Source organism: Rhodofomes roseus, assembly GCF_022264815.1.
Source record: "Rhodofomes roseus strain CIRM-BRFM 1785 chromosome Unknown C8Q71scaffold_25, whole genome shotgun sequence".
In the NCBI taxonomy this organism is placed as follows: domain Eukaryota; kingdom Fungi; phylum Basidiomycota; class Agaricomycetes; order Polyporales; family Fomitopsidaceae; genus Rhodofomes; species Rhodofomes roseus.
The window spans coordinates 960-23,934 of record NW_025952981.1 but is presented as its reverse complement, the minus strand read 5'-3'; the positions used below and the strand labels follow the sequence as shown (position 1 = coordinate 23,934).

The following is a 22,975-nucleotide window of genomic DNA, read 5'->3' as shown; positions in this document are numbered from 1 at the left end:
GGCTAGCTACACTTACTATTAGGCTGCAGCCATGCCGCTGGGCTCCGGAGTTGTTAGCGTATGTACAAACGCCACCCGCTCGTCGCTGCTACGTACGGGCCTCCAACGATGTACCTCGCACTATATGTTTGAAATTAATGGGTGCCCCCGGCGACCCAATTTGAAACTACATACTCTTAGTACTACGGTACCTGTCGACTCGGAGGAAACTCTGCGGTAGGAATCCCGCTCGCTACGTGCCATTCTTATGAGTCAGTGTAACGCAAGGCATGCGTACGGGGTCTGCCACTGGCATATAGCCGCAAATCTCCAACGACGTACGTCGATTGCTGCCACCAGCAATCCACGCCGGTACTATGCTACTTATCCAAGTCTGATCCATTAGTATAGGTACGTGCCATCCACCCGGACGCACGGGACAACTCCAGTCATGCGCACGGGCCCGCCATACTCCCGCGAAGCTAATTAGTACTGTAAGTAGCAGTACAAGCGAAGCACAGCTCAAAGGGCCCGGGCCACCCTTCTCGAAACTGCACCTCCGGAAAGTCTAACGCCACAAGCCCTCCGAACCCCATTCCGAGTGCACGTCGACGTCCAAGTGGCGTTCAGGTTCCACATAGCCTCCTCCTCGCCCTTTCCGTACCTGCTACGGCATGCGCACACACGATCGCGAGTCTAAACTCAGGCAGCGAGCCTACCTCCACTTCGATCTTTACGACACCTCGAGAGCTTCTGCTCCATGACTTACGGGGTGGCACGTCGGCTGCCATCTGTTCAGTGTGCTCCAGTACTGCAATGTCTATAAGTAGTAGGTCTACAGCTGCCGCGCTGCTTTTGGACGGATACATGCGGTACCGCGTATTACTATAGCTATACGTGCGTACGTAGGCTCTGCTGAGAAGGTCTATGAGAAGGTCTATGCACAACGTCTATCATACACGATAATACAACAATAATGTTACAACCACCAGGGCAAGATACGGAGTGCCTGGGGCACGTTTTGGGACAAAGGGACGTCCGAGCCCGAAGGGGAGGGCAGCGAAGACTCCGTAAGAGGACAGGGAGGCACTAGCGGCTCCGCCGACGCCGTCAACAGCCCCCGGGACGCCGTCAGCTTCTCCGCACGCTCAAGCCCCGCCGACGTCCACACGCCATCCGCTCGCACGTCGCACGTCTCATGGCGACTAGCGAGTCTCGCGCACGGAACCCGAGCGCGGGATGCACGCAGGCAACACACCAGCCCGCGTGCCCAGACGGGAAAGTCAACGCACTCCCCCGAGCGCGAGGCCCGCCGGCACGGGGCAGTCAGCAGTTGGAGGTGGCGACGGCGACGGCGACGTGCCACTGCCATACGACGCCGTCTGCTGTCGCCTCCAGGGGTCACTACGGCAGGGCGGAGGCACGTCGCGTAACACCGCAACAGGCACCGATGGCTCCATACTGGACGAGCCTGGAGACGGGTGCTCGGAGAGGACGGCTGCATGCATGGAAGCTCGGGGGATCCCGTCACTCGACACACGATATGGGCTGCGCCACTTGCGCGAGGGGAAAGCGGAGAGGTGATGGATACCGGGGCGGGGCGGGGGATTGTCGGTGGGAGAAGGCTGGAGTAGAGGTAGAGTACAGGGATATACAGCAGCGTGCTGGGGTGTATGGACAGGGTAGCTCTAGTGGTAGGGAGTACTTTTGGTTGGCGCCGTGGTGCATGGCAGAGGCGAAGATGCAGGCTGAAGCAGGCTAGTGAATGCATCACGGCATGAGCGCTCCAAGCCGGACCAATGTTGACTGAGAAGACGTACCACTGTTGCAGCAATGCACGCGCAGGCGCGCGACTAACTCTGGGGCGTATCGCCCGTCGATGGTGCCTGCGCTGGCTCGGGCGGCAGCACGATCGTGCACGTCCCCTTCTCAAGGTGGTACTTGAGCCCGTTTGGATTGAGGTACGCCTGCTCACACGGCCGTCAGCTAAGCTCCCGGCACCCACGGTGTTCGCGAGACGAGCGGACACTGACCTTCGAGCAGCCCGGTCGCTACGTCGCCACCGGAACACGCGAAGCAAGGCGAGGGCATCAGTGATCAGGGAGGGCGAGCAGAACGCGAAGGGACTCACGGGACACTTGTACGCCTTCTCGCGCTCGCGCGCGCGCCGTTTCTTGTGCGTCTCCGCGGGTGGCGCGTGTGGCTGGATGTGCGGATGGTGGTCCGCGCCCAGCAACTGAGCCTTCGCCTTGGACGCTTTCTGCTTTGTGGACGCCGATGCGGGCTTGCGATGCGCGGGGCGCTGATCTTTGTGGCGTTCGATCGCCGGTTGACGCGGTGGGAGGACGTCTGGTGGGAGTGGCGGGTGGACGGTGAGGAGGGAGGGCGGGAGACACATGGGCTCGCTGGGGTTGGGCGAGGGGAGCGTCGAGCCGGAGGAGTAGGACGCGGAGTCGGAGGTGCCGTCGGAGAAGTCGTGCTCGAAGCCGTCGGGGTGCGGGTACAGGTGCGGGTGGGTCGCGGAGGCGAAGGGCGAGGAGGCACCGAAGAGCGAGGAGGGCTCCGCGGGTGGGTCAGGTTGTGGGTAGCTGAGCACGAGTGGCGAACATGTCGGACGACCGTTCATGACGACGTGGTGTTCCTCGAAGTGGTCGACGAGGGCGTGCAAGTCCGGGAGGGACAGCCCGCAACACGAGAAGTCTGAGCACTGCAGACCGGTGTCAGCTCAACATATACGCGAAAGACACGACATGCGGACGCACTATGTCGCGTTGTGTAGGATCAAAGGCGGGGGGTGGGGTGGAGGGCTCGTCGAGAGATGAGAAGCTGTAGGACGGTTAGCAGGAGACGCGAGGGGGTGGAGGAGGACGCACTCGAAGATGTCGTTCCAGCTGAGGGCCATGTGAGGGGAATGTGACGGGTGAAGGGGCGGAGGCGAGAGCGCGGCGGGCGGGTGCATCGCGTGTGATATACGAGGCCGAGGAGACGGCGCGCCTAGAACCCTTCCTCGACGCGGATCGGCCTCTCTGGCGCCCGTACGCGAATGAAAGAAGCGTGCTCCGCGCGTGTCCGCCGCGTGCGGCCGCGTCTTCGGCTTCCCAGCAGCGTCGTGCGCCCAGCGTGCGCCCTCGCGGACAGCGGATGTGCAGAACGGGAGCGGGCCGGCGATCGGCGTGACAGCGGGCGAGCGTGGGTGGCGACGGAGACACGATCAGCGGTCGCGCAGGGCTCGGGGGGCTGGGGGCGGCCTGGTATATGTACAGCTCGTCGGCTGCCTCGTGGAGTGGGTACATATGGTCGCCCGCATCAGTCGTGAAACGCACCCGCTCGCCAACGGCCCTGGGCTCTCCTCGTCGCGCACCACAGCCCCGACGCACCTCCCCGCCACCAGCGGACGCCCAGGATGATCCACCGCCAGCCTGCCGACGCGTTTCACGTCTCCTCTTGGGGCACCCTCCTGATGCGCCCCTCGCTGGCACGTAATCGTCCTCCTCGCTGCTCCTCTGCTAGCAACCGCACTTGCCGCCACGCCGTTCCGCCCAGAACTTCCACGCGCGCTGCTGCAGACTTGGAGTGCCCAGGCATGCTTGCGGCCATGTATGGCAGACGTTTGATGATCGCATTTCCAGCTATCAGCCTATGATGTCGACGCAGTCGGGAAAGAGATTCCTCCAGAAGCGGTTCGAGGAGCCGCCAAGACACCCAGTCATGTGAGACATCTCAGATTTGAACTCTACCAGACGCCATGACGCGCATCGCGATTCACAGGTCCACTGGTCTCGGTCTCTGCCTAAACTATCAAGCATGCCTCGAACTACGCCTTCGCGAGCATCGCTAGGCGGCCAGCGCGTGTATGACGCGTTTCTTCTCACTCTCGACGCGGTCGCAAACGGCGTTACTGTGTGTGGCTGTAGTGCCATAGTTTACTGGTGGGTACACTAGATGTCGCGTTTGTGCAGATGGGGATAACTCTACATCACAGCGACACAGACTACCATCTGGAACCGATGATGCCAGTGATGACGAACTACGATGATCAGCACTGACATCAATCCCCCTATAGACTAACTCGATTCGGATAGGAGCTCTACTAACATCGTCTGCTTTACTGTTCAGCGTATGTTCTCAGTTCTGCTTTTCATAACGGTTTCATGACCATCAGATGCATATACAGTGGTTCCGAGAGACAACACGAAGTACGATTTCAGAAGAGGCTTCCGAGCTGAGCGAACCTGCCGTCCACACGTACGTCATAGACTGTGCGGAAGGCAGACGCGCTACAAATTCCGAAACAGCAAGATCTGAATGGTGCTCACCATCTATGTGTGTACATCGGTTGTTCTCATCATATTCTGCTCTCAGTGTCGAACTGGAGACGTGTTTCGTCGCGGGAAGATAGATGCACGCCAGTAGTACTGGGACCTACGCCCTACGCTCGCTGTGTATCATGCCGTCGATGACGAACCTTCGAATACATCTTATCATCACATCATCCCAGTCGTCCGGCCAACGCACGCAAGAGACACATCTTCGATAGCGACACGCGCCGCCACGAACACCGAACGGTACACACAAGTGTGTAACAGGAAGACAATCAGCCGGAAAATATTCAGCGCGTGGGTGACCGGTCACCGTACACAGGCTCACGCTAGTAGTTCTCGAGCACATGTCTAGCCCGCTCGCCATATCCGACGATGGTTTTGTAACGCTTGACTCGGCGGAGCCTATGCTGTAGATCGAGGTCGATGTTCGTCCGTTCATTCCGTTTATCAACCTCAGTCAACCCTGCGTCGCCAGTGCATTGAGCGCCACAAGGTCAGTATATTGGACTTCGTAAGTTGCACCAGAACGCGAGAGCCACAATCTGACCGGGTCCGGGCACGCGAGCTATTCGCGTGCTCAATGTCGGAACGACTGTTGTTTCATAGGTAGTCTGTGCATTCCGAAGACGGTAGTGTGTGATCAGACACGCATTTACATGAGATACAACGATACGCGATACAAATACAATTGAGATGTCTGAATACTAACTAGGGCTTCGCCCTCAGTGACAATAAAGGGAAACAAACAAACAATACAATTGAAGATAACGCTAAGTATGAGGCCACGCGATCCATCTGCTAAGGGGGTGACATACCCTCGATGAGGTAGTCTCGCATGTCGGCCTCGTAGTTCTCTGGCCATTGTGCGGCCATCCGGACGAAGTCGTCACCATCCGTCGCTTTATGCAGCGAGACATACATGCTCCGGAAGAAATTCTTTGACAGATTCAGCCAACGGCTACAATGGCCAGAGTACCATTACACTTACCAATGCAAATACACCGTAATCGCGATCCGGGTGTTGTGGGAATACCAGGCCCTCAGGCCTCAGGCCTCAGGCTCTACAGGCCGACTCTGGCGAATGTCGTCATGCTGATAAAAGCAGATCTCGAACGGTCCGTATACCAAGACACTTTGGCCATGCACGCCTTCAAACTCGTACACAACCTGGATCCGTGATCTCGGGTCGGCCACCCAGCCAGGGACGTGGTACGTTTCCAGGATGGGCCTACTATCCTTGGGGGCTTCGATGACGGACTCATTCCCAAGCAATCCCGTGTTGATAGCCTGCACGAATGACTGCCGTAGCCTCGAGACACTTGTAGCTAGATGAAGATGTATTCAAGGCCGAGTTGAGCACACAAAATGGAGGTCCGTACCGGTATTGAGGAGTACGCGCAGGCCCCTAAGTCTGGCATCGTCCACGCAGTTCACAGTCATGTAGCAGTCTTGAGATACCAAGTCTGGCCGATGCTTTCCCTCGTCGACGGGCATGAACTTCATAGACTTCAGGTATACGGCCTACTGAGGTCCATAGCCGTCATCTTTGCAAACGACGATCTTGTGCTCATTCCAACTCGGCACTCTCGTGGAACATGGCCAGGTGTTAAAGGAGATCCATGACTGACTGTTTTATCCGATTAGGCCGAAGCTTGTAACACAGAGACGCAACGAGAGAAATCAGTGATCGCCTACTTACATGGGTAATTCACCACAAAGTTGTCGGTAACATTCGGGTGGCATGCGAATGGCATAATATATTGCCAGTTTCCCGCCGCTCCGTTGTGGTGCTTTGAGTGCGATTATTTCGGAACAGTTATGGTTGAACTCACGGAATATGCGACTGGATTCATTTCCGCGAGCAACACCTCCAGGAAGCCCTGTTGGATCCCAGATGAACGAGAACAACACATAACGAGGTTTGTGGTGCTTACAAGAGGAGATCGATCACCGTAGGTCTTTTGATGACTGAAATTGGTGATTACAGTGAACTGTGCAAAGAAGCGATAGAAGAGTCCTACTCGTTCAAGCCTAAGCCGAGAATACCATCTGCATAGTCATCCAAGAGAGGGATGTCTATGGCGAAAGCAACACCGAATTGCCATGGCATGAACAGCTCATGACACTGGCTTCTCCGCCAATCGTGGCTTAGCATCATCCACGTCTTCGGCTGCGGCAGGAGACCCAATTCTATCATCAAGCAGTCAACAAAAGAACAGTGATTTATGTTCAGCAGTAGGGACATCAACTCACGAGCGGTACAACCGTCCATGAACTTGATTTGTCTGATCATCCCAATTTCTTCCAGTTGTGTGTTGGTTAGCGACGGTTCAAAGGGGTGCTCGGTGGTCGTATGACCCGCGCCCGTTACGATCTCCATAAAGGACCAACCCTCTCTCTCGTCCATGCCGCGCGTGTCTGTTTTGTTGGTCGTGACTTTCCAGGCATCTGCCCCAACTACGAAGCTGTTCGATGATGTCATTCACCGACTCGTTGAGCCCAACAAACTTGTGCTGCACTCACGTATCATCATATGCTACAGCCATTGATGACATATGAGAAACTACATCGATGTGTTTGATAAGATTCGAGACTCACCAGTGTCGATAAGATGCACAGCAGTCTTCGCAGACGTCAAGTCGTCTTCATCTTTGAGTATACCCTTCCACTATATAACGTCAATCACTAGCAGAATGTATGCATCAGACGACATACAAGTGTAACTGTGTAGCCTTGTGTTAACAAGGGAGCCTCGAGATGCATCCGCCATGCCACCTGAATTTAAAGGAGAGGACAGTAATACATGTCAGAAGGATTGATTAGTCTAGAAGTGCTACACGTACGCGATCGTATGCGGATGCAGGTGGAGGGGGGTCCAGCCCCACTACGAATGTGAAGTTATCATCGTGGACGTCAGCTGGGAATGACTCAGAGTAGCATTGGGATCCAATATTGCCGCGGATGATGATGGACGTTGGCAGCTCAAAGCATGGCACCTTTGAAGGCTTCACCGTGACATCTCTGGTAGCTTTTCGAGTAGATATACATCGCTACATTTAGAAATGAACCTAGAAGCCCAGACAACATCCGGACGTCCGCCACGACGCACGGCAGCACGGCCCGGGCCAGGCGCCACAGCGACAAGTGACTTGTCAGTGTCACGCTCACGCTGATTATGTGACGCGCGAGTCTTCTGTGGCTGACAATGTCGGGAGACTCGTCCGTTCATTCTGTTCATCGAGCTCACACAACCCTGCGTCGCCAATGCATTCAGCGCAAGCCACAAGATCAGTCTATTGGACATGATGACGGAGAACTCAGACTCGTAAGTTCCATTAGTAGGACGGTGGCGCGACATTTCCGAGTCGTATTTAATTCAGCTTCTACTGTAGGCTCTGCCGGTTAAACACCGATGTTCTTCTAAGTGTCTTCGAGCACTCGCTGCCTGACCGCGGCTTGCGCTCACTGTCATCGTCGTGCCGGTGGATTCGAGAAGAAACCATGCCCGTACTCTTCCGACGCTGCCTAGTCACTGTCGCGGAGCCGATCTGCGCAGATAGGTTCCTCCCGCAAACCCTGTGGCCCTATGTATAGTACGTACAGACAGAAATTCACAAATACAACACTGACAGACCACATGTGCTTAGTCACCTTTCCTTGCGAGACGAATGCCCTGATCGGGCCGCTGCGAGATTTTACTCCTCGCGGAAACCTCGACTGCACTTTACCGACGACCCTTTGTTATGTGGAATCATGGACCCCGAGTTCCTCAGGACCACTCTACGAGCCATGCCTCGCCTGCAATCGATCTCACTAGACTTTATGTGCCGAGAGTCACATGGATTGGGGTGGGATAGCCTAGCGGCCATCCTCTCAACGCCGCAGCTCCGCAGTTTCACACTCGCTCAGTTTATGTTTAGTCCGCGACATTCCCTCACGACCGACAGCGTCGAATTTCTCGCTCCGTTGACGACGTTCCGACACGAGCAACGTGCCTTGCGCAGCGAACTCCGTCGTTTCCTCTGCCAGGAGGCCGCTCTGGGCGTGGTGATTGGAAGGCTGCGGCATACTCTCGAATGCCTTCTACTTGCTAGCGAGGTTGCGCCCTTCAGAACCCTAATGGCCAACCAATGGCCACGCCTCAAGGAACTTCATCTGATTGGTGACTTCCATCCGAGCCCGGACTCTCTCATCCCATTTGTCACCCTCCTTGCTGAAATGCCCAAGTTGCGCGTTCTGAAGCTGGAGCTCGCTTTACGTAGCTATGTTCACAGGAAAGATCTGAAGCTTTGGCCCTTGGATCATGAAGCACGATTTCCGTGGCCTGACCTCGTTGACCTAGTCGTTTCCTTCCCCAGTCCCGAGGATCGCATTTATTCCCATCTCCCCAGATCGATGCGACGCTTATCGCTGCGATGCACTCCCCATCACTATTTCTACTCCTGGAAGGAGAACAGATTGTCTCATCTCCATTCGCCCATACTGCACGCATCGGAGATGCTAAAACTTCTCCCACATATTAACACTCCTGATCTTGAAGAGCTCTGTTTGGAATACCGCGCAGACGCCGCAGAAGATGAACTCCTAGTCTGCGTCGCCCAGAGGTTCCCTCGGCTCACATCGTTGGAGATGCATCGCTTCCAATCCGACACCGGCAGTAGTGTCACCGCTGTGAGTTGTCATCGATTCATCCGTTGACCATACCGCGGACAGCTCTAACCGCTCTCGCGCAGACCGGCGTTGGGTTGCGGCTAGCAAAACTCGAGAAGTTGCTCACGCTGCGACTCTATGACGATAATCTACCTCTTCCCCGCTTCGCGACGCTGCAACGAAACGCGGCCATCATCGCAGATAAACTTGCGCGCCCGGACGTCAGGCTGTGGCTCTTGCGGATCAGCTCCGACCCTTGCTGGTACCCATATCGCCTTGTAGCGAAGCAAAGCGTTGACGAGGAACCGCGGGTGGAAGTCAACCCGTTAGGCCACAGCGTAAGCATGTCAACTGTGCCATCAATCTCGAAGATGCTGACATATTCTTTCAGGGACTGCAAGTGTATCCTTTCGATGATGATTACTAGGTATTGCTAGGTATCCCCTCTTTACTTGTACGATCTGCCTATGACTCCCGTTCCGTGCGTCGGCCTCGCCTGGCGGTCTTCTTCGTCCTGCTGCCTTTATCCCCTCCTACTTATCTTCGGCTTCCCAAATGCGAGATCGCCGTATGTCGTTAACGTTGTCACGAAGCAGCCCGTGTCGTGAATGTATTGTACTGTCGAGTTCAGCGAGTGTCGACTGGACTTCGCTGCCGGCCCATTGATGCGGCCTTTCAGTCGTGCGCGCGCCGAATCAGGAAAACCAGATCGACCTGACGCGCCCTGAAGGCAGTGAAGCCTGAAGCTTGAAGCTTGAAGCTTTGAAGCTTTGTAGGCCTGCCCGGACGGGCCTGATTACTAGTCCCCGACTCCTCCCGAAGGGAGGGAGGGCTCTGTCAAGTAGAAACGGTATTCCGCCGGGGATGCCGCGTCGCCGTGGGAAGTTCTCGTCCCTACATGGTGCGTGCGATACCGAATAGGGAAACTGTCCATGCGCTCGCGCTCTGTGCATCTAGTAATATAAAGCAGATCCGGTGAATTCGTTTACATCTATCTGGCCGGGCTAAGGTCGGCCGGAAGGCCACAGTTCAAACGCGCCCGACTCGGCCATGGCTCGGTTCGGCCATATCCGTGTGTCACCGTTCACGCCTATGCCCGCGGCCACCGTGACTGTGCCCTCGCGCCAGCCACGGCCAGCCTCTCTCAGCGCCGCCGCCGCCTCCATCCAGCGCGCAAGCTCATAGGTGGCTTCACTCTGACCCCACGTCTTCACTGGTTTGATACTCCCGGTACTGGCTCGCTGCTCCCGGCTGGTTTGGGCCTTCGGCGCCGCGAGGCCACCTTCAAGCCACCCTCAAAGCTGCCCACCCGTCAGAGCAGCAGGCTGCCAAAACGGAGGCAGCATTTTTGCCCAAGCTCTACGCGTAAGTTGCTCCCCGTACACCTGCCTTCAACGTGTCCTCACCAGTGCGCCCTCAGTCTTCTATAATGCTCCGAAAATCACCACATGACTCGCTGGGACCCCGCCGGCGAGCACATCGTTGTCAAGCAGCCGTCGAGCACATCGTTGTCAAGCAGCCGTCAAGGTCGAGCTGGCGAGGATCGAGTCTCCGCCATTGCGATCCCCTTGGACCTCACGGACGTGCAGCAGCCCGAGGGGAATGTCCTTGTGTGGTGGTCTGCCATGGCTTCTTTCTCAACCTCTACGACAAGGTTCGAAAAATCTTCTGTGCGTTTAGGGAGGTCGGCGGGGGTTGGCGGATAGAAGGGCAGGCTGAGAAGCCTGGGGTGGGACGTAGTTGATGGGTGTTATATATCGTCGCATTGTATCATGAAGGCAAACTCGGCGTTTGCATCGGACTCAGGATCCTTCTTGTCGCCATCCTTGCCCTTCTCGCACTCCATCTTCTCAAGCTCAAGGCTGGCAATATGTGCCGCGAGCTGCCGCTGTCGCTCTGTGCGTTGCGCGGGGTCAACATCGTCCACCCTCGGAAGCTCAACCAGGCGACCTGCGCCTGTAGGGGAAGCTGACCTGCGCTGACTCGGAGGAGGTTGCTCCGAGTTTTCTGGGGAGCGAAACCTAAACACATTTCCTCGCTACTGCATGACATCGGGCGTAAAGTCAATGACTCGGATGCGGTGCCATTAGATTCATTATGTGTGCGCGCCGGCATGATTGACTCTACTCTTGAACACCTGTTGACCCCTAATCGCCGTCACTGCCACCACCTTCCGTCACCAAGCCCATCTCCTTGCAGAGATAGTTGCATTCATGTTGCTCAATGAAAGCATCTATCCCTTCCTGACCGTGGTCACCTACACCAGAGTTTCTTCGGGTAGCATTGACATCAGTATCGTGCAACATCGTAAGAAAATTATGATAGATGAGAACGCACCCATCTGGAGTATGGGTCATGATATCAAAGATCACATCGGCCACTGTTCCCGTGTCTGTACCAGCAATTGTACCTGCGGTTGTGACAAGTCAGTGAATCTCATCAGCATTATGAGTTGATCCGACTGACGCACTTTGTAGATCAGCAGCAACGAGCTCGGAGTTTGAGTAACCGTAGATAAAATGGGCAAGCACGGACATGGTTGCCCCCTTTTGACCGGCAACAACTGGGTGTGACATGGTGCCGCTCCAGCGGCGAACGGAGGCTGCTCGACGAGGTTCAATAAGCCAGTAAGCACCGGCTTTGTCAGGTTCGCTGTCACTGTCGATGTCTGCTTGCGAGACGCCTGACGCGAGCGAAAAGCTGCCAAGATCATCAATGACCTCTTTGGCGAGGAGCGGACGAACAAAGCGGAAAGCTAATTCGTCAACAACAATAGAATCAGCAGACAATCAGAATAATGGCATGAGGAAGATACAGACACATGTCGACCTCGATGTCTCTCTGGCGAACCAGTTTGTAGAACTCGTCAAGGAACCACTGGCCTTGAATGGCGCGACACACCTCCTGATAGAGGTTCTGGTAGTTCTGTGATGGGGATACACGCCGGCCTGGGGCTCCGTCACCACCGATGTTAAAGAAACGCTTCGCAACGTATGTTGTGCCGTCCATAAACAGCTGCACGCGAGTAGAAGTAACTGTGAGCCAGTGCTGTGGGCTACAATCTAGAATCAATGCTTACCCGGTACACATGTTTAGTCTGTCCAGACATCATCTTGTCCACCTCAAGCTTCGCTACGACCGTCTTTTTCACTGCAGGCCATGTGATCTCGACGGAACCAGTAGCTGCATCTGTATGTACGTCAGCGAGAACAAGACTGATCGTCTCGGTGGTGTTGACATTTGCTGATGCGGAACTAGGTGCGCGAACGAAAGAAGATTTCGGGAATGGGTTCGAAGTGTCTGTAATGACAGCCCTCCAGCGAGTGAGATACCATAGCGACAGGTATAGAAGTACGACTCACTCCGAGGCTGTTTCCCAACAGGGGCGGACATGGCGTCAGTGTCGGCTTTGCGTTTAGTACTCTTCCTGAGGGATGTGGTGGTGTCGGTATCTTCAATACGATCAGTGTACTGAGAAATCATGATGATTAGCAGGGAGAATGTGTACGAAGAGATCTCAACGTTTACCGCATCCAGCTCGATCAACAACTCGAGTGTAAGAGTGTGTGAGTTTTTCGAGCCGCCAGGTACTTTACGAGTCTTCGGCACATAAATTTCTTTGTTAGCCCCAGTGGTATGCAGGCGGTAAAAGTCGGCCAATAGGAGGATATCGCTCCCCGGAATGGGGAGTTTGTTCCCTTCAAAACGCAGAAGAACTTCGTCGCTGATGGTCCAAGTCAATCAGCCAAAAGAGGATACATTAGCAAATTGATATAGACGCACCGCCGCAAGGCCTTGGGATACTTTCCGACCCAAGTCGTATTCCAGATTTCAAGAACTCTGGCAATAATGTCTAGCTCTTTGTGTGAGTACTGATACACACGGTCATGATCGTGATCTCCGTGTGATGCAGACCTTCAATCAGGAGATTGTCTTCGTAGGCAGCCATATGCATGCCAAGGCGTGTATCAAGCTTCTTGGACACGCGTGCCTGAAATGTGAGCCAAATGAGTCGAACCCCCATAGCCTGATTTTGGCTGTCCGGTGAAGCTGGCATACGCCCAGGGCGAGCAGCGTTGAGAGACTCTGTCGTTAGAGGAAATGCAGATGCCGAGCTAGCGGCCTGAGCGAGATGATCATTAGTCGAATGACCAGCTTGCGTGCGCGATGATGTTTGCATGCGGGCTTGAAATGCCTGACTACGGTGTAGTTGAGCTGCTTCAACGCTTTCATGTATGAGTCCCTTGTTCTGTGCACCGTGTTTCAACCAAACAGATGCCGTCAGAATACATCAATGCCAATGATACAAACACTTACCCGTTTGCACTGGCCACACAATTCGTTCTGAAGCCTCGCGGCTGTGGCGCCGCAATCGCTACATTGCGGCCAGTCCTAAAACATAGCATCAGACTACGTTGGCCAGTGAGACAGAAACCTCAGCTGGGTGATGTCACTGACACCTTTCCGCTTGAACTCGTCGGTCTCTTGGTCGAGCTTGTTCAGAAGCGCGCACTTCTGGCACGGGCCAGGTTCATCCTTCTTGGGGAAGTAGTTGCGACAAGATAAGTCGCTTTCATTGAGACTGATGCAGACATTAGGGTCCGAGTCAGATGTAGACATGGGGAATGCAACAAAGTCCGGCAAAGAGCATTGATGACGCAGGGAGCTTCAGACGTATTTATATGCTATGCAGGTGTGTTTCTAAGACTAGAGACTGGCTGCTGAAAATGTACATGGCCGTGGATGATCTCACGTACCAAGACGCCGTTGCAGGGGCGGGCTGAATGCAAAGTCGGATAATAACGTTTGGGTCAACCTGACACAGTCTGGACTCTGGAGTCGAAATATCCGAAATCGCAGATTCGTCACTTGGCTGTCGGTGGCCAGTCATGAACAGACCGTACTTGCCTCGTGCTTCCCATACAAGTGAGAGTCGCTCGAATTGTGAGACATGTCTTCTTTCCTTGATTGCCACCTACTTCTCTGTGCGGAGACCTCAACGTCTATCACTGCCTCCAGCTCCGAAATGCTTCTATTTGTCGGTACCGTTGAACCACCATTTACGAGCGTTCAGTGTGAGATACTCACCTTGGCAAGCCGACCAGATGGCGGCCCATTTGTGGAAATAATTGGATTGCACAAAGAGTGTATTCACAAAGATCACGGAAGCACTCACGAAAAGTACGGTACGTTATGTAGCGATATGGACATGACAGAGATGCTACGAGCTGGAGGGGAAGCAGCACGCTTGGGCCTTGTGCATGGCGGGAAGATAGACAAGTGGCTGGACAACAAATGTGTGTCCGCGCACTGGGCCTTGACCACGGCACGTCAGCCCAAAGGATTTGGTGGGCTTCTTCTGCGAACAGGTTGAGCGGCAGCACTGTATGATGGCTAGGGCGAAACACGTTGAATAGCGAAGTCCAAGTCATGCCGTCCGCCACGGTTGTTCCAGCGCGCACCGGCATAAGGCTCGGGGAGCGCGCATGGTCACCCGTCCATTGTTGCCTGAGCCGTAAGGGTCCACTGAGGGCAGGTGGGCGAGAGAGACCGTGCAAGAGACCGTGGGCACACGACTCGGAGAGACGGTGTGATACGGCAGGCACACGACTCGGAGAGACAGTGTGCGCACAAGAGACGGTGTGCGCACAAGAGACGGTGCACGCACAAGAGACGGTGCACACACATCAGTGCTGGCACCTGCAGCCCTGCACCTCACCGGTCACCACCTTCCCTCCCGAGTCGCAGGATTTGCTTGCAACTCGGAGCCAACAAACAAACACGCGCTCAGCTCCTCGCTCAAAGGATGGTTCGCAACCGGGGACTCGGAAGCATCAGCGCACCTAGCTAGCATTGCATCGCCTAAAGCTTAATGTACCAATAGCGCAGCTGGTGCGCAGAACGTCCATTGAGGAAGAGTGAGTGCCAAATTAGACGAACGCACACAAGACCAGAGAAGTAGTGTAGATGCACGAGTGACGCAGGCGAAGCAGAGAGGAGGTACGGCAAGCGGGGATCATGCCTCATTCTCGATGACCTCTTTCGCGTATTTCTTCTTCATGAAGCTCACTAGACCCAGTAAGGCATGGGGGATCTACACCTCGAATCAGCCACGAATCACACGCGGAAGCGCAACCAGTGCTAACCTTCTGGTGCAGCGTCTTCCGTACACCCTGGTCACTCACCACCTGGTTGCTGTTCTCCAGAATACTAACGCAACACGTCAGCACAGACCCACAGGCGGACACTGACCGGCTATTTACTTCTTCCCGTTCTCCAACCGCACAACCTCATTGCTCAGACACACGAGCTGCCAGATGATCGCCTTCATCGTGTCCGCCAGACGATACTTCTTGCCGGGTGGATGCGCATCCCGCACCGCCGCACCGCTCTGCGCCGCCGTCTCGTCGTCGTGCTTCGTCTGCGCGAAGAACGTCCGCTCGTCTTGCGCGAGCTCGGAGTCGTCGATGAGGGGTCGGGCGTGTCGTAGTACTCAGACCCACGGTTCTTCTTCTGCCCTGACAATGAGGCCGCGCGCAGCAGTACGTGGGAGAGGCGCACCTTTTTCCGCTTCTTCTTGAGCTCGTTGCCATCGCCCTCGTTGGCGTCCTCGCTGCTGCTCTCGTCGCTCGCGTTGTGCTTCGCGCGATGCGACGGCGGGGCGTCCCCCATACGAGCCTCCAGGGGCCGGGGCGGCTACTGGATGCGTATGCGCGAGGTCTCGCTCGCCTTCGTGTGGTCCATCGGCGCGAACGACCGGACCTTTGCATGGAGCACCAGCCTGGACTGGGTCCTTGTGCGGCTGGTCGCCGGCAGCTCCTTCGTGTTGAACATGGGCGCGGGCGCAGGCGTGGTCTCCCCCCTTCGCATCAGCCGGGCAGCAGGGAGGAGCACAGCAAGATCGTGCATCCTCGCAGCTGGTGGGAGGGGGTGTGCACAAGCGGTTGAGCCGGCCAGATGTTGGCGAGAGCGCAGAGCCACGCAGCGCATTCGAGAGGGGAGGCGGGAGAGGGCCCGCTGGAGCACTGACGAGTAGAGGTGCTGCAAATGAAGGGATGAGCGGGGTGGGCGGAACGGCGAAGCGCAGGAGCGACGGCGAGCGCGAGCACGCGGGAGGTGGGGGTTCGCGCCCGCGTTCGGACCGGGGAGCAGGCCCGCTGATCGAGGGCGGCTGCGCGTCGGACGTGGGGTAAAGGAGGGGCGCGCGAGCAGGCCCCGCCAGGTCGCGAGATGAAGGCGACTCGGCGGGGAGGTTGCGCGCTGGCCGGAGGGAGGAGCACGCGATGTGCACGCGAGAGAGGGGGAGTTGGGGAGGGGGGCGGGAGCGTTCGGCGGGCACGCGCGTGTCGTGCGAGAGGGGGCGCGCAGGTACCGGAGGCAGGAAGAGGAGTGGGAAGAGAGGGGAGCCGCGAAGGGTGAGATGATGGAATACTCACTGGCGCGGCCACACCCTCTTGCACATACGCCGATCCTACTTCTCCCTTCGCTGCGGATGCGCGAACGAGCCCCCCAGATGAAGAAGTCGGGGGAGCGTGTGCGGCCGGTGTGCGTTTCGCTGAGTACGCGGGTAGATGCGGGTTCGCGGGTCTGCGAGTGGGCGAGTGGGTGTGGCACACGTCGGACGCGCCGAGGGCTGTATGGTGGGCGGGAGACATGCGCGCGCGGTGGCGGCGGCATGAAGTGAGGGGGGTGGGGCCGCAATCGCGGTCAGCCAGGCGCGGACGTGCCCGTCGGGGCCTGCGCCATGTAAGCGCCCGTCGCGGGAAGCGGCGGCACCTCTTTCCTACAACGGCGTCGGACCTGCCGACCTCTCGCTACCTCTCGATGGCGTCGGAAATCGCGGCGGTGTGCACACCGTACGGGAACCAGCTGCGCGACGCCGGCATGGCCACGATGTCCACGTCGCCGCCCGCCGCCTTGGCGCTCTCGTTCTGGCTCCTCACGGGCAGCGCGCCCCTCGCGACTAGATCGTGACCGATCTGGACCGGTGGGCACGCTGGACGGATGAATAGCAAGCTTTGTGGCGGCGCGGTGGATTAACTGGCGCGCGAGGTGTTCATGGGCTGGGCGATTGTCATCGGGATATGTCCTCCCCGTGAACAAATCAGTGACAACCGGTTAACCAGCACTCGTGGTACTGTGGCCTCGTAATATCACCTATTAGACTGCTGAGCCAGCATAAGCAAATGTAACAGCGCGTCGTGGTCGGCCGGAAAATGGGTGAGAAGTAGAGCGCACCCCCCGTTCAGAATGTCTGTACTGTTACGAGGGGACGCGGTGAGGGGGCCCAGTGTCTGCGCGCCCCATTTATATGGCTTCCCATGTGCGTGCATGCGTTAAACAAACACGACGCGCGTTTTGCACGTGACCGTGCTTGAGATCACGCATTACAGATATGCGCGCTGAGCGTTGACCTCCACATCGCTCACAACGACCCATTACTAGGCAGACGATGCCGCGCTCATGATGGAGACAGCCACGTTCACGATCTATGCTCCTCCGCTCGGCATGAAGCAGGCACCGCCAGACCTGGCACGGACCTCCCGACTACTCCCTTCACCTCCCTGACTCTCAATTCCAACTCCCCGACTCTCCTCCACACTTGTGCCCACAAGCTCCTCGTCCCCCTCCATCTCCCAATTATCTGCCTTCTCCACCTTGCAACAACGTACTGATCCAGCGTCCCGCGCTCCACGATCCTGACCCGCTACGCGCCCTGCGTCTTGATGACCACGCGCTCGTCCAGCAGCCTCTGCACATTCTGTATCTCTCGCATCGGCCCTTATGCGTTACCCGCGCTCCGCGGCGGCAGCGCGGCGTTTGGCGGGTGGTTCATCGAGGCGGTGTGGCACGCAGCTGCGGCAGACGTCAAGGGAGCTTGCATGGGAGGTGCTTGGGCCTGGGGTGCGGGAAGGAAGGACGAGGAAGGAGGCGGCACATGGGGGCGGGATCGTCCTGCAGCGCATATTGGTTGTCGCGAGGCAGCGTCGGAACATCAGTCGATACACAGCACACGCAAAACCCCTGCAGGTGTGTGTCGCATGTGAGCAGAGCAAGGACTCACTGCCGCTCCAAGATATGCGACGCGGTCGGCATGCCGGGGAGGCTCAAATAGCTTGCCACGCTCGCCACACTCCCGAACCGCTCCCTGCTGCGCATCCGCTCCCACTCCTAGTACCGGAAGTCACCCTCCCGCTCGCGCTTGTGCTCGTGCACCTCCTTCGGCTTGCTTGACACCGACCCGCGCGACTCCAGCCCCGGCGGTGGTGCCCCAAACGAGAAGCCCTGCTCCAGCAGCGGACCCGGCGGCGGCGCGGGCACCCCACATGTCGAGCCCGCATACGGACCCAGCCTTCCCATCGCTGCGGGCGCGCTGTACTCCAGCATCATAGGACCCGGCGTGGCCACGAGTGGGTACGTGTCAGCACCCGCCGCGTACGATGCGCGCCAGAGGGCGCTATGGCTGGGCGAGTGTGCGAGGCTATGGAGCCTAGACACGGGACTGTGCGTCCGAGTCGAGCTCAAGCGGTGCGCGGCCATCTGTGCGCGGCTGTTCGCCGCGACCACAAGGGGCGCGTATGGGTGCGAGCCGAGGCGCATCGCGTGCGTGTCTGTGGCGGCGATGCTTGTGCGATGAGCGAGGATGTTGTACGGGACCGCCGGCGCGCTGTTGTAGGTGTTCCCGGCACTGTATGTGTTCGTCCTGAACGACTGGCCGAGCGGGTCAACCACGGCGGCGGGCAACGCAGCCTGGTTGAAAGGTAAGTTGGGGAGGGAGCCCCGGCGCAGCACGAGGATGTCGTGCACCGGCGAGGGCGGGTGACTGTGAGGGCGCGTTCTGGTATGGCGAATACTGACTCGCCTTGTTTGTTGTAATAGGATCCCTCCGCGGCGGTGGTGGCCAAGGTATTCGGAGGACACCCCGAAGGGAGAGGTGAACGCAACGTTGACCGTCGGCAGCGAGGGCACAGGGTCAGCGATGTCCTTGTCGGTGTCGTGTTCCGGGGGTGGTGATCCCCGGGGTCTCGGTGCTTCCCGACGCGGATGAGCTCTCGGATGTCTCAGAGTACCCCAACGTGCCGGTGTGCGGACAGCCTCCCTGCGCATCGCCCACTGGCTCCGAGTGTGCCTTTGGTGGAGGAGAGGGAGAGGAGCGTGGTGGGCAGCCGTATTGGATGTGTCGTTTGATGTGGCCGCCCCGCGGAGTGCCGCAACCTTCTTCGCCTCATTCTTCACTTTTGCACGACTAAGGGATCAGTCAGTCAGTTAGCACATGCAGATAGCACGCAAGCGCAGACGAAGGAACGCAGTGCGTACCGATATTTTGGAACCAAACCTGCAACAGATAGACACCAGCAATCAGACCTTCACCACCCGCGAGCACGACAACGCAGTACATACCTCAGGCTGGACCTCCGTTGGCGCCATGCCAAGCTGCCTGCTGAGAACCTTGTGCTGCGTCGCGCTCGGCTTCATCTCCTCCTTGAACATGCTCTCGAGAACCTTCAGCTGGTCGCGTGTTGTGCGCTTGCGGTGCTTCAACTCGTTCGGCGCGTACAGGTAGAACGAGCGCATGTCGACCCGCATGGGGTTCATATCGTCGCGGATCAGGTGCGACACGGACGTCGCGACTTGGTGCAGCGCAGGGGGCTGGGACAGGTGCGAGGAATGGAGATGGGGATGAGAATGTGTTTGTGCAGATGTTGTGGGTGCGTGGCGGCGGTCGGGGGCCGCCCAGAGCCAACGGATACGAGGAACACCCGCACTCTGTGTGCGCTACGGAACGGAAGTCAGCAGTAGGTATGCTAAAGAGGTAGGCTTACCTTCGCTCTCAAGCCTTCATGCTCGCTTTGTCTTCCCTTGCAAGCTTCCGCTTCCACTGCCTTCTCCTCCTCGCCGTCTAACTCGGTATCCTCGCATTGCGTGTTATTTCTGTGCTCATCGTGTTTGGGCTGTGGTCGGGAAACGTCGTCAGTCGGCGGTGGCTAGCTGGCTGCTGGCAAGCCGCAACAGGCACGGGGACCGTGCCACCGCACCCGGCGCACCGCCGCTTGTGGTTGTGGCCTACAAATGGGCGCCAAAGTGACATCTTGCACTCGCTGCTGGCGTTACGAACTCGGGCAATAGCCACTCTCATGCAGTCATCATGGCTCGGAATCCCTTACTCAAAGACAAGCCTTCAACCAGTAACAACCACTCTGGGAAGAACGGTCGCGACAACGGTGATTGTAAGTCTTCTCAATGTCCTCTGTATGATCCCACTCGTACTAGGCATGATCTTCCTACTTCTCTTGAATACCATGTCGCTGTTTCTGACTCAAGAATGCAGGGCCAGATGAAGAGATTTTGAAGGCTGCGCTCTATCGTTATTCGCAAGAACGTCTTCCACTCCCGCGTCGTATCAAGCGGTTGGGCCATGAATTACAACTGGATATTGGGTGAGCTGTGCAGCCTATACTTACTGTATGTCCGTGTGACTTGTCATTACTTGCTGACATGACATACAGTCTAACGCTGTTGAAGAATCTGAACAAGCATTTTGGAATTCCTTCGTCGCGGAAGGCTCCAAAAGGTGTGGCCGCAACACAGCTCGTTCTGAACGAGATGTCCGAGGATTCATCGGGACGGCGTGGCATTGGTGCTATGCAAACACACCTTGCAATTTCTGGCACACCGTTACCACGGCGAGTGATAGCCAGCTGTGTAGATTCTGTCAAATTTGCTTACTCCCAATCAGGAGTGTCATCCGAGAGGTTGTGCGAACAAATGACCCAGACGGTGCTGCGGCCCGCTATCCAGGGCGGAAGCCTCAAGCAATTCTGCGAGGAAGGCTAGTCGCGCTTGGGCCAATGTACGAAGTGCATTGTGACGGGCATGACAAGCTCGGCGCATTAGCGCTGCAAATGGGTGGTGTCGCACTGCCTATCTACGGTTACAAGGACAAGTGTTCAAGTGTATGTATCCAGCTCGTCATTATTCCGAACAATCGGAAGGCAGACGTTGTTGGACATACGTACTGTGACTGGGTCAGTGAGCTCGGATGTACGTGCTGCCTTTATACAGTCCTGCCCATTCTTGAGCTCACACATTACATTCGTACCAGGTATTCCGTTGCAACTCACGTTTGACAAAGGCTCCGAGACTGGCGAGCTCTATGCTATGCAGACAGCGTTCCGGTACGATGTGTTCCTCTATCACATGATTGCGACGTCGAGCTAATTACACGGCCATGCACTTCACTATAGTGAAGTGTATGCTCCAGAAATTGACACGACAACATATCCTCCATGCCACGCAATGAAGAGTGTCCATAATACCCCAATCGAGAGCTTCTGGCATGCATTTCGCCAGCATACTGGCCGCAACCTGTATGCTGCAATCGTACGAGGTAAGGAGGATGGCATTTTCCACGTCAATAACGAATTACATGAGTGAGTGCTCAAGCCATTGCATTTGCGTGCTCATTCACGATCGAATTCCTCTTCAGATGTCTCTTCTACTGGATATGGCCGCAAATTGTCCAACGGGAGCTAACCGACTTCCGCGACTATTGGAACATGCATAAGCTCCGGGTTCAACGTGACAAACTCATGCCATCAGGAACGACACCTACTGACCTCTGGATTGCACCGGAGGACTACGGACATGTGCGGATCAGTATACCTGTGCCCCGGGATGCTGTGGAAGCCATGCGTCGCGAACGGCTGCCCATATCCCGTGACGAAGCATTCAGTTGGGTTGACCACGAGTTTGCAACGTCTGCTGAGCAGGCCTACAGCTCACTTGGGTGCCCACGGCTCAACAAAGATACTGCTTGGGAGGTCTTCAGTCGTATGGAGCCAATGTTGAAGTACTAGTAGTGCGTACTGTAGGCTCAACCGTGCACACCGATCATGCTGTCTTTGTGTTATGCCTCGCTCAATCATAATATCATGCTCCATTGGGAAATTGCGCACTCTGTCTGACGGCAATTTCAGGCGATTCAGAAGTCGGGTCCGTCATACAGTAGCCCGTCAGATTACCCAGCTCGTCGGACAACTCAGCAAAGATGCAAGAAATGAAGTCAATCAACTGTATATATTTCGATTCCTACTGATTGATACTGACATACAAAAAAGTATTAGACAATATGAGTGCAAGCTCGTGCGAGCAGTCGCCCCGCCGCGGCAGGCCGATGCACATCCTGGTTCTGTTCGTTGGGCACTGCTGCGTGAGTGCTTGCTCGGCATGCTCGTCGATCTACGATACCTGTTGAGCTCGTCATCCCGTCACACTCACGCATTGCGGGCCCAATTTGCTGGTGCATCGGCCGTTCGTCAGATTATTCATCAGGAAAAACGTTTCTTACTTCAGAGGTCTTAAATAAGAACCATGCGATCTTAAGCGACCTCTGGTAACTTGTGCACCTTAAACGAGTGCAGTATGCACCTGAAGACCGCTGAAGGGAAATGAAGTACCTTTGAGATTTGCGCCTTGTTTTCAAGACTCGAGCCATGCAGCTTCAGTGCTCTACATTAAGACCCCTGGAGTACGTGTAAGCTAGCTAATGACTACCAAAGTGTTTGATACGCGTAGTGAGAGGTCCAATTGTTCAATAAGAACTTTGAAGCGCAATCCAGTACAGTATGAGTCGTCCATTCCTCTGGTAGATGCTCAGGAGAATCTCCCACTGATCCGGGGAACTTGGGAATCAGTTGGCAAGACTGCCGTATCATGCTGAGAGGTATTATCTCTCCTTGGGGATGTCCGTTGGCCCTGAGAGCGGGTTTGTTGACCGCGTACATCATATGGACTGGGTCGGCTGTACGTGCGAGCTTGGAGTACCATTCCACATACGCTAGTGGCCCTTGATCTGGCCAGGACGCAGGCGCAGGCAAGGCAACGCTGGTCCGCGGGTCATGTATGCGCTGCGGGAGTCTGAAGATAACCTTGACTCGTCCTATTCTTGTTCCTGAGCGACATGCGTCTTTGAGTAAACGAATATTCATTTGAACGCGAGTCGGTCACATACCTTGGAGGCCGGT

General features: G+C 56.4%; 10 protein-coding genes across 10 annotated transcripts; 2 read left to right on the top strand and 8 right to left on the bottom strand.

Moving 5' to 3' along the window:
* Window positions 1–737: 737 nt before the first annotated feature.
* On the bottom strand, window positions 738–1,786 carry C8Q71DRAFT_288920 (uncharacterized protein). Its single transcript, XM_047917571.1, has one exon. It carries the CDS (start codon window positions 1,748–1,750, stop codon window positions 959–961), a length of 792 nt encoding a protein of 263 aa, XP_047774627.1. The 5' UTR covers window positions 1,751–1,786; the 3' UTR covers window positions 738–958.
* On the bottom strand, window positions 1,480–3,101 carry C8Q71DRAFT_288894 (uncharacterized protein). Its single transcript, XM_047917570.1, has 6 exons — window positions 2,853–3,101; window positions 2,742–2,805; window positions 2,111–2,686; window positions 2,013–2,030; window positions 1,800–1,946; window positions 1,480–1,737 (listed from the first exon to the last, which is right to left on the bottom strand). Exons 1-5 carry the CDS (start codon window positions 2,936–2,938, stop codon window positions 1,833–1,835), a joined length of 858 nt encoding a protein of 285 aa, XP_047774626.1. The 5' UTR covers window positions 2,939–3,101; the 3' UTR covers window positions 1,480–1,737; window positions 1,800–1,832.
* A 1,526-nt stretch (window positions 3,102–4,627) lies between these two features.
* C8Q71DRAFT_861545 (uncharacterized protein) lies at window positions 4,628–5,795 on the bottom strand (the record flags this gene model as incomplete). Its single annotated transcript, XM_047927920.1, has 4 exons — window positions 4,628–4,764; window positions 5,117–5,237; window positions 5,427–5,626; window positions 5,681–5,795. 4 exons carry the CDS (start codon window positions 5,793–5,795, stop codon window positions 4,628–4,630), a joined length of 573 nt encoding a protein of 190 aa, XP_047774625.1.
* A 481-nt stretch (window positions 5,796–6,276) lies between these two features.
* On the bottom strand, window positions 6,277–7,356 carry C8Q71DRAFT_288845 (uncharacterized protein). Its single transcript, XM_047917569.1, has 6 exons — window positions 7,145–7,356; window positions 7,017–7,076; window positions 6,900–6,969; window positions 6,825–6,837; window positions 6,555–6,766; window positions 6,277–6,491 (listed from the first exon to the last, which is right to left on the bottom strand). The coding sequence occupies exons 2-6, from the start codon at window positions 7,062–7,064 to the stop codon at window positions 6,319–6,321; spliced, it is 516 nt and encodes a 171-aa protein (XP_047774624.1). The 5' UTR covers window positions 7,065–7,076; window positions 7,145–7,356; the 3' UTR covers window positions 6,277–6,318.
* A 133-nt stretch (window positions 7,357–7,489) lies between these two features.
* C8Q71DRAFT_815946 (uncharacterized protein) lies at window positions 7,490–9,762 on the top strand. Its single transcript, XM_047926111.1, has 5 exons — window positions 7,490–7,626; window positions 7,694–7,894; window positions 7,949–8,972; window positions 9,035–9,289; window positions 9,343–9,762. Exons 1-5 carry the CDS (start codon window positions 7,604–7,606, stop codon window positions 9,376–9,378), a joined length of 1,539 nt encoding a protein of 512 aa, XP_047774623.1. The 5' UTR covers window positions 7,490–7,603; the 3' UTR covers window positions 9,379–9,762.
* Window positions 9,763–11,098: 1,336 nt separating this feature from the next.
* Window positions 11,099–13,571, bottom strand: C8Q71DRAFT_726716 (kinase-like domain-containing protein; the record flags this gene model as incomplete). Its single annotated transcript, XM_047921794.1, has 12 exons — window positions 11,099–11,222; window positions 11,289–11,361; window positions 11,422–11,706; window positions 11,771–11,999; window positions 12,031–12,140; window positions 12,314–12,422; window positions 12,480–12,675; window positions 12,735–12,754; window positions 12,835–13,074; window positions 13,104–13,200; window positions 13,269–13,343; window positions 13,387–13,571. The coding sequence occupies 12 exons, from the start codon at window positions 13,569–13,571 to the stop codon at window positions 11,099–11,101; spliced, it is 1,743 nt and encodes a 580-aa protein (XP_047774622.1).
* Window positions 13,572–14,882: 1,311 nt separating this feature from the next.
* C8Q71DRAFT_881407 (uncharacterized protein) lies at window positions 14,883–15,623 on the bottom strand (the record flags this gene model as incomplete). Its single annotated transcript, XM_047928486.1, has 4 exons — window positions 14,883–15,045; window positions 15,098–15,161; window positions 15,215–15,395; window positions 15,455–15,623. The coding sequence occupies 4 exons, from the start codon at window positions 15,621–15,623 to the stop codon at window positions 14,968–14,970; spliced, it is 492 nt and encodes a 163-aa protein (XP_047774621.1). The 3' UTR covers window positions 14,883–14,967.
* On the bottom strand, window positions 15,590–16,910 carry C8Q71DRAFT_288677 (uncharacterized protein). The gene has a single exon (XM_047917567.1). It carries the CDS (start codon window positions 16,626–16,628, stop codon window positions 15,648–15,650), a length of 981 nt encoding a protein of 326 aa, XP_047774620.1. The 5' UTR covers window positions 16,629–16,910; the 3' UTR covers window positions 15,590–15,647.
* A 2,442-nt stretch (window positions 16,911–19,352) lies between these two features.
* C8Q71DRAFT_850649 (uncharacterized protein) lies at window positions 19,353–20,039 on the bottom strand (the record flags this gene model as incomplete). Its single annotated transcript, XM_047926734.1, has 2 exons — window positions 19,775–20,039; window positions 19,353–19,727 (listed from the first exon to the last, which is right to left on the bottom strand). A coding segment is annotated over exon 2 (195 nt), but the record flags the coding sequence as incomplete, so codon positions are not given.
* On the top strand, window positions 19,925–21,845 carry C8Q71DRAFT_288682 (uncharacterized protein). The gene is made up of 6 exons (XM_047917568.1): window positions 19,925–20,173; window positions 20,281–20,389; window positions 20,459–20,635; window positions 20,689–20,977; window positions 21,255–21,382; window positions 21,439–21,845. Exons 1-6 carry the CDS (start codon window positions 20,098–20,100, stop codon window positions 21,806–21,808), a joined length of 1,149 nt encoding a protein of 382 aa, XP_047774618.1. The 5' UTR covers window positions 19,925–20,097; the 3' UTR covers window positions 21,809–21,845.
* Window positions 21,846–22,975: the final 1,130 nt, after the last annotated feature.

Bases quoted from the DNA above. Each gene is read 5' to 3' on its own strand.
- C8Q71DRAFT_288920 (XM_047917571.1), bottom strand. From the start codon at position 1,750: ATGCATTCACTAGCCTGCTTCAGCCTGCATCTTCGCCTCTGCCATGCA.
- C8Q71DRAFT_288677 (XM_047917567.1), bottom strand. From the start codon at position 16,628: ATGCCGCCGCCACCGCGCGCGCATGTCTCCCGCCCACCATACAGCCCT.
- C8Q71DRAFT_288894 (XM_047917570.1), bottom strand. From the start codon at position 2,938: ATGCACCCGCCCGCCGCGCTCTCGCCTCCGCCCCTTCACCCGTCACAT. The intron at 2,806-2,852 runs GTGCGTCCTCCT...ACCGTCCTACAG, and splicing joins AGCTGGAACGACATCTTCGA to CTTCTCATCTCTCGACGAGC. The intron at 2,687-2,741 runs GTGCGTCCGCAT...ACCGGTCTGCAG, and splicing joins ATCCTACACAACGCGACATA to TGCTCAGACTTCTCGTGTTG.
- C8Q71DRAFT_288682 (XM_047917568.1), top strand. From the start codon at position 20,098: ATGGCTCGGAATCCCTTACTCAAAGACAAGCCTTCAACCAGTAACAAC. The intron at 20,636-20,688 runs GCGAGTGATAGC...ACTCCCAATCAG, and splicing joins TCTGGCACACCGTTACCACG to GAGTGTCATCCGAGAGGTTG. The intron at 20,978-21,254 runs GTCAGTGAGCTC...CACGCAATGAAG, and splicing joins GACATACGTACTGTGACTGG to AGTGTCCATAATACCCCAAT.
- C8Q71DRAFT_815946 (XM_047926111.1), top strand. From the start codon at position 7,604: ATGATGACGGAGAACTCAGACTC. The intron at 7,627-7,693 runs GTAAGTTCCATT...CTTCTACTGTAG, and splicing joins ATGACGGAGAACTCAGACTC to GCTCTGCCGGTTAAACACCG. The intron at 8,973-9,034 runs GTGAGTTGTCAT...GCTCTCGCGCAG, and splicing joins CCGGCAGTAGTGTCACCGCT to ACCGGCGTTGGGTTGCGGCT.
- C8Q71DRAFT_288845 (XM_047917569.1), bottom strand. From the start codon at position 7,064: ATGCATCTCGAGGCTCCCTTGTTAACACAAGGCTACACAGTTACACTT. The intron at 6,970-7,016 runs GTATGTCGTCTG...GACGTTATATAG, and splicing joins AAGGCTACACAGTTACACTT to TGGAAGGGTATACTCAAAGA. The intron at 6,492-6,554 runs GTGAGTTGATGT...GCTTGATGATAG, and splicing joins CATGGACGGTTGTACCGCTC to AATTGGGTCTCCTGCCGCAG.